The 8,791-nt window shown below is 40.4% G+C and overlaps 1 protein-coding gene across 1 annotated transcript in view; it reads right to left on the reverse strand.

Moving 5' to 3' along the window:
• The window catches only part of LOC143283483 (uncharacterized), a 32,989-nt gene that overhangs the window by 22,166 nt on the left and 2,032 nt on the right, over window positions 1–8,791 (reverse strand). The window contains exon 2 of the mRNA XM_076589724.1: window positions 1,094–2,074. Coding sequence (XP_076445839.1) covers window positions 1,094–1,643 — 550 coding nt within the window. The 5' untranslated portion in view covers window positions 1,644–2,074. The remainder of the gene's footprint in view (window positions 1–1,093; window positions 2,075–8,791) is intronic.

Raw genomic sequence — 8,791 nt, forward strand, 5'->3', positions numbered from 1 at the left:
ATGTATGAGGTGGTGTGTGATTTACGCCCAATCAGAACTTTTTTTTTAATCATTAAGAACCACTGACCTGAACTAATATAAACTACACGCAGAAAACAAACTGATACTGCACAAAAAGACCTCCAAAAAAACTTGCTTGAATCTGAAACACTTTTAACCGAACATGAGAGGGAAAAAATTGGGCTTGAATCAAACTTCAAATAGCTTCCATCAATGCAAATGTCCTGTTCATCCTATTCATAAAGGAATTCTTCAAATCCAACTACATTCTGTACAGTAATGGACCTAACTATTTTTTCCTATGATTTTTTTTTCAGTAAAAATGAGGTGAGAAATGGGAAAATGGATTAAACTGTAACTGAAAAATAGAAAAGAAGACATTACTGTCACAATCACCGTAACTCCGCAACCACCATTGAAAAAGAAAACAATAAATCATGACAAAAGATACTAAAATACTGTGTGTATGTTGGTTCCATCAACTGACTGCTAATGATGCACCAGAAATAATACCCGTCAGAATTTAGCAATTATGGACAATACATCAGAGCAGAAATCAGCTTACTGAAATCAGCCTTATGTGATAAGAGCTTATTCAAATATGTATTTTGTGCTAAGAGCTTACAACAGTCTGTATTGTGCAACAAGACCTTACTCGAGACTGAATCATGTGTATTATGTGTCAAGAGCTTTCTCAAATTTAAATTATGTGACAAGAGCATATTTGAGTCTGATTTATGTGACAAAAGCCTACTGCAGTATGTATTACAAGACAATACTTTACATACGAATACATAGACAGATAGATAGATAGATTGATAGATAGACGTTTCCTTGATTTTGATTTATGTGACAAAAGCATCTGGAATCTGTATAATGTATGAAGAGTTTACTTGAATCTGTATTGTGTAACAAGAGCATCCTTAAATCTGTATTAAAAGACAAGAGCTTACTATGTGAAAAAAAATTACTAAAGTCTGTAATACGAGACAAGAGCACGCTCGAGTCTATATCATAGCTGTGTGTCAAGAACTTAGATAGATAGATAGATAGACAGATAGCTAGATAAGTGTGACGCGTTGTCGACACACACCTTGAGCAACACACTCCGGTCTGATGACGTTCATTGGTGGGTGTCGGCCGACGTCATCACGAAGGCTTGGTGCTGCTGCCATGACGTCGTCGACTCTTGGTGCACTGCTCGCTTGTGACGCAGCGCCGGGTCTGCCGGTGTCAGTTACTGGACGAGGATCCACGGACTGCACACTCTCCGTACAGGTGGGAATTTCGTTGCTGCTGTCAGTCACTGGAGCTGGAGAGACATCCTGCCCACCACTCTCTGCTGCCCTGGTGACATCACTGCGTAGTGCTGGTGATGTGTCGTGCTCCCCCGACACAGACAGCGGCCTGCCGACACTCCGCTGCTCCTGACTGACGTCTCGTAGGCTTCCTGCTGAAATGGTGACGTCATCGTGGTGTCCAGATGAACTGTGAGCTGATACTGCAGACACCGGCCTGCTGAAGTTGGCCGGACACGGAGCTGCGTCACTGAGCACACTTCCCTCTGATGTGGTGGAGTCTTTGATCCGGACACCACGTGGGGGGCCTTCAGAGACCTTCTGCTCACTTCCTGTTGAAGTCATGACGTCAATGCCGATAATTTTCACTGATTCCTGTGTAGCGTCTGGCGTGCTTTCTGATGAAGTTGTGACGTCATTGCTGCTGGCATGTATCGCCTCCTGGGTGGCGACTGGCGCGGTTCTTGCTGCGGCCGTGACATCATTCTTGATGACGTTGTACACCACATGATTTGCGTCTGGTACCCGCTCTGCTGCAATGATGACATCATTCTGTCTGTGTGTATTTTTTTCTCTTCGGGCCCAGTCACTGGCGTGCCGTCACTGTCGTTGACTGGACAAGGGCTGACATTCTGTTTATCTACTGCTGAAGCAGTCACTTCACTGTTGCTGACGTTCATTGCTCCAGCAAAGCCAACGATGTCAAGTAATACTGTTGCCCCTGACTGACGTCATGTCCACAATGTCCGTTGCAAGGGTCTTGATCTTGATCGTTTCTTTTTTTTTTTCTTTTTTTTTTTTTTTTTTTTTTTGGGGGGGGGGGGGGGGGCCTCCAACCTCCTCTTTTTTCCCACTTTCTTTTCTTTTCTTTTTTTCTTTTTTTTTTCTTTCTTTTTTTTTTTTTTTTGGTGGGACCTCCATCCTCCTCTTTTTTCCCACATCTTTCTTTTTCTTCTTCTTTCACAAACTCATATTTACCTTTCATGCACCACTTTCCCCCACACACCTTAACTAATCACTTTCATTCTTTCCCCTATCGTCTGGCGCAGCAATTGCCCCAGTGTGTCTTGAGGCATGCTTTTTAAGAATATTCGATGTCTGTGTACATTTGCCAGGGTTTTTTTGATGTTCTAGTGTTCTGATGTATGCATTCTAAACATGTATGACAAGTGATTACATCTGTCTGGGTTTATTGTTGCCCTAGTGTGAGTTGTTTGTTTGATATTGAAGCTTTCTCTCTCTTCCTCATCTATCTTAACCCAATAAATAAATAAATAAATGAATCAAAGATCTGTCATCTGTATCATAACAATGGGCCGACCCTATCTTCCCTTTTAATGTTTACATTTGTTTACATGCCAGTGGTTTTGTTGACCTAGTGCATGTATGTAACAGTGTATGCGGAGTTAAAAGTGGTAGGGCACATCCTTTCCATTGAGCGTCTCTCCCAGAAGGCGCCGTCCCTTGTTCAGTTGAAAGGTAAAGCGAAAGCGAACAAGGGATAGCTAGGAAGAGTGGTCAAAGGAAAGGTTTAAAGTGGCAAGAAATTCACTCCCTTCCCAGCAAGGGAAGAAAAGCCAATACTTGCCAGGATATGTGTGTATGTGTGCGTGCATGTATATGCATATGCGTGTATGTTTTTGTGTGTTTGCGTGCATGCGTGCATGCAAGCAATTTATATTATGAAATCTTACAAATCTTACGATATCTAAGCTGATTTTCAAATATCATTGACAATGGTAATTTTGATTCAGTTTTCTTATATATGCTGATGCACATTTTGGCAATCAGAAGAATATGATTGATTTGCATCAGTGTATGGTCCTGGGTCTTGTGTAGGACTGGTATCCCAAACAAAACATCAGTTTCAGACAAAATTACTTTTACATTATATTCAATTAATATGTATTGACTAATATATTCCCAGAATACTTTGACAGGCGGACAATGAAAAAAGAAATGCTCAATATAATCAGTTTCTTCTGGGCAGTAGGTACACCTTTGGTTGTCTTTCTTTCTCATTTTACACAACAGGATATTAGTTGGATAAATATTATGCAAGATTTTCCATTGCAATACTCTTAAGCGTGTTTCTTTTGAGCATAGACGGGGAATCTTCCATATTTTCTTATTCAGATCTACACCAAATTTATGATTCCAAAACCTGATGGCACATGGTATGGAGTAGGTGTTATTGCACAATACTAATCTAAAGTCTTTACAAGTGAGTAATTTCTTACCACAGAAAGGAGGAATATTTGACAGGTCGATGTCAGACCTCTCTTGTTCATTAATCACAGAGGTGAACTGTCGAACAGCAGCAACAACAACATTGTACTCTAATATTCTTGCTGGGGACTCTCCGATTTTCAAACATATGTCATTATAGGTAAAAATGCCATGAGTATTATACATATCTTTTACATTTATTATCCCACCCCTGACCCAATCAGGAAAGAAAAGAACGTTTCCCTGATACTTTAAGTGTCTGTTATTCCATAATAGGTTTAAATATGGTGTTTCACCTCCTTGCACATTAAGATCTAACCATGTTTGCAAAACCATCCTCCAAAACTGAGAATTAACCAGATGCAAATACTTAAATACAGTACTCTTTACGTTTGTGAAAAAAACATATGTTAAATACACCAAAATTAGTAAACATTTTCCTGGGTACATGAACCCATTTTTCGTGTTCTCCTGCACTACAAAGACGCACCACCCATTGCAAAAGAAACGCTGACTGCATTTGCCTAACATCAATCATCTTTAGCCCCCCCTGTTCAAAACCACTGCATACTACACTTCTCTTAACTTTCTCAAAAGCTTTTTTGTTGCAATTCTGTTTACGCCAAAGAAATCTAAAAAGTATTTGATTGATCGATATAAGTACCTTTTCTGGAATAATGAAAGCCTGCATAATGTAAACAATCTGAGAAATAAGAAAAGTTTTTATTATGTTTATCTTTCCAATTACACTTAAGTCTCTCTTTTCCCATGAATGAATAATTCTTTTGATATTCTCAATTCTGTACACCCAGTTCTCTTCTAAAGAGGACGCAGAAGTATTGTTGGCGTAAAAAATGCCAAGAATTTTAATCTTTTTCCTCCAAGGAAACCCATAAAAAGTATCAGTACAATCTTTTTTACTTCCTAGCCACATTGCAACTGATTTAGAGCGATTTATTTCAAGCCCTGAAAACCTAGAAAAATCTTGAAATATGTTTAACACGTGTAACATATCATGTTCATCCTGCAAAAATAAAGTAACATCATCTGCATACATAGCTATCTTCAGTAATCTAAGGAACAAATTATCATCGGGTTGTCCTAACTCTATTCCTTTTATGTGTCTACAACCACGTATCTTTATAGCTAGAATTTCAATAGCGAGAACAAAAGCTAACGGTGAAAAGGGACATCCTTGACGAATTCCCGATTCTACGGGAAAATACTCTGATATCCAACCACAGTATGTGACACAACTTTGAGTATTAGTCATAATTACTTTTACCCATTGAATAAAATTGCTACCAAAGCCAAATTTCTTAAATGCACTAATCATAAAATCCTTTGAAATTCTATCAAATGCCTGTGAATAATCTATACTCACCAATACGCCAGTTTATTTTCTACATTTAACTGTTCAACAACATCATCAATGAGTCTTAGTAATGTGGAAACTCGCCGACCTTTGATATAACCCACTTGATCAGTACTAACTAAATCATGAATTACTTGACTCAAGCGAATGGCCAAAGTCTTAGCTAAAAGTTTATAATCGCTGTTTGTCAGTGAAATGGGTCGCCAGTTTTTTAAATTGTTTCTTGGCAGTTCTTTACCTTTGTGTATCAATGTAATTACTGCCTTTCTTTGTGTTGATGAAAGTGTTCCTTTTGTGAAAGAATAATTTAGTGACAGTGTTAATAAGCCTTTTAAATGTAGCCAAAAAACCTTTAGAAACTCAACTGTGATTCCATCGCAGCCAGGAGAAGAGCCATTATTCAAGCATTTGAGGGCATTTTGCAGCTCATGTTCTGTTATTGCACCCTCACAATCTTTTTTTTGCGTCTCAGAGATGCGTGGAACATCAGTGTTGGCCAAAAATCTGTCTATATTTTCAGACATATCATTTGAAGGTATTTTCTTTTTATATAATTGAGAAAAAAAGTGTTTTTGATCTTGATCGTTTCTGAAACAAGCATGAAAAATTGATTTATAAACTTTTCAGTCTGTCAGTCAGCTGATAAATGGCTCACGAAAGGAAAACGACGACTTTGGCCAAATGACCAGTGATGTGATTCGAAGAGAGTCATGTAGTCAATAATCAACACACACTGAGGAAGAAAAAATGTATACAAACACAATACGTTACCATGTTTAATCAGAATTATTTAATTTTCAGGTCACCAAAAGGACAGAAACGTTGGATTTTGCTCCATCAAATCGTGGCGTTCACATTTGATGATATTTTCAAGGATTTTCTGCTTGTATCAGTGTGTAACATATACTGCTTGCATAGACAATAAAAATCATTTGGAAATGTACTGGAATTCAGAATGGATGTGTTGCTTTCACTTGTCTGTCATCCTTGGTTTCCATGTTACAATACTGATTTTTTTTTAAGTCAGTCCAGCAGTTTCACTGTTTTCACTGATCATTAACTGAAAGAAAGCTTTTATCAGAGCACACCGATTTGTTTTTGATGAAGACAGAACTAAAAAGGAAACTGACAGAACAGTAAACAGGCTTGCTTCTTCAAAATTCATGCACATATATTTCATTTTGCAACAGTTATTTTACATTGCACATCACTTAACACGTCCTTAAAACAAACTTTCCATTATATCCAATATTGTGTATATTTATTCATCCTTTCTTTACAATCGGTGTCTTTGATCACATTTTACCATCTTTCAGAGCTCATACAAACTCTTTTTTTTTCAGAGCTTCCATTTATTGCTGCACTTTCATGTTCAGAAGGACATAGGAGACTGTTAGTCTAGTGGCAACGCGTCCTCCGAGAAAGCGGGGAAAATCTGACCGCACTGGGTTGAATCACACACACTCAGCAGTATTTTCTCCTCGTCCACTAGATCTTCATTGGTGGTCTGGATGCTGGTCATGTGGATTAAAGGATAAACCAAGGTCCTGTATGCACTTGGCACACATAAAGGAAGCCACGGCAACGAAAGGGTTGTCCCTGGCAAAATTCGCCATCCCACTAACACAAACACCCAAAACACGCCCAAATCTGAACTGAACTGAACAGACCGAGAGAGAGATAGAGAAACAGAGAGAGAGGGGAAGAAGAGAGACGGACATGGAAACAGGGAGAGGAGAGGTGTGGATTGCACATCAGAGTAAATACGCAATAGTGAATATAAACACAAATACGACGGGCGTAATAGCCGAGTGGTTAAAGCGTTGGACTTTCAATCTGAGGGTCCCGGGTTCGAATCTCGGTAACGGTGTCTGGTGGGTAAAGGGTGGAGATTTTTCCGATCTCCCAGGCCAACATATGTGCAGACATGCTTGTGCCTGAACCCCCTTCATGTGTTTCATGTGTATACGCAAGCAAAACATCAAATACGCGCCTTAAAGATCCTGTGATCCATGTCGGCCGGGTTATGGAAACAAGAACATATCCAGCATGCACACCCCCGAAAACGGAATACAGGCTGCCTACAATGATGGCGGGGTAAAAACGGCCATACACGTATTAGCCCACTCGTGTACATACGAGTGAACGTGGTAGTTGCAGCCCACGAACACAGAAGAAGAAGAAGAAACACAAACAGACAAACATAAGAAGCATGCAATAAAACCACACGAATCTTTTCTTATGTTCCTGCAAAAAAAAAAAAAAAAAAAAAAAAGGGGGGGGGGGGGGGGGGGTGGGGGGGGGGGGGAAGGTTCGAGAGAGGAACAGACGGGATTGATGGGTTATTGATGATGCATGCACCGACTGAAAATACACTCTCTCCTCAAACCAATAGCGGGGCCACATGGAGTGGTTTTTATAGAGTGTTTACAACATCCTCAGAATATACATGGGTATTCAGCACACAACAGCACAAACTCAAACTTCTAAACCCCAAGCATTTTCAAGCAACACACTCTAAGCAGTTCACCCCACTTAGCACAAGCATTTCATCCTACTTTGCACACCCTATATAAAGCAGTTCACCCTGCTTAGCATAAGCAGGTCACCCTACTTGACATAAGCAGTTCACCCTACTTAGCACAAGCAATTCATCCTACTTAGCACACCCTATATAAAGCAGTTCACCCTACTTGGCATAAGCAGTTCACCCTACTTGGCATAAGCAGTTCACCCTACTTGGCATAAGCAGTTCATCCTACTTAGCACACCCTATATAAAGCAGGTCACCCTACTTGACATAAGCAGTTCACCCTACTTGGCACAAGCAGCACACAGCCACCAAACCAGTTCCTACTTAGCAGCACACATTCCCTGCTCACCACGGCTTTGCACAACCTAGAATAAGCAATTCCCACTTTTGATTGATTGATTGATATGGATACTTATATAGCGCCTATCCTCAGTCGGAGACCAAGCTGTAAGCGCTTTACAAACATGGAGTCATTTACACAACAGGCTGCCTACCTGGGTAGAGCCGACTGACGGCTGCCATTGGGCGCTCATCATTCGTTTCCTGTGTCATTCAATCAGATGTCAGGCACGCACACCTACACACTCAGACAAACAAGCAATATTTAACATTTTACGTGTTTGACCGTTTTGTTTATTTACCCCGCCATGTAGGCAGCCATACTCCGTTTTCGGGGATGTGCATGCTGGGTATGTTCTTGTTTCTCCCACCGAACGCTGACATGGATTACAGGATCTTTAACGTGCGTATTTGAGCTTCTGCGTGCGTATACACACGAAGGGGGTTGAGGCACTAACAGGTCTGCACATATGTTGACCTGAGGGAGATCGGAAAAATCTCCACCCTTTACCCACCAGACGCCACCGAGATTCGAACCCGGGACCCTCAGCTTGAAAGTGCAACGCTTGAACCATTCGGCTACAGCGCCCGTCAGCTTTAAGCAACACACAGCCCTACATAAAGCACACAGCCCTACATAAAGCACACAGCCCTACACACAGCCCTACATAAAGCACACAGCCCTACATAAAGCAGCAAAAACAAAAAACAAAACAAAACCTACCAAACAAACAAACAAAAACAAAACAAAACAAAAAAAACCCAGCCCATCAAGGATTTCCCTGCACCATTTCAGTCCAGTCTTCACCAGTTTTCATTTCTTCTGGGAGACAGCTAAGGATTAGCTGTGCTGACTAGTTCTATTCCTTCCCACACAACGTATTGTGCATACTAATTACAAACCACAGCTTTCGGTTTCAACAAAAGTAGCCAAATCCTGGCTTGTCCTAGTGAAGCTAGGTGAATGATTGACATATTCACTGCCCCACTGATTCAGTTTCAGTTTCAGTAGCTCAA

The sequence above is a fragment of the Babylonia areolata genome, chromosome 6 (assembly GCF_041734735.1).
Source record: "Babylonia areolata isolate BAREFJ2019XMU chromosome 6, ASM4173473v1, whole genome shotgun sequence".
Classification (NCBI taxonomy): Eukaryota; Metazoa; Mollusca; class Gastropoda; order Neogastropoda; family Buccinidae; genus Babylonia; species Babylonia areolata.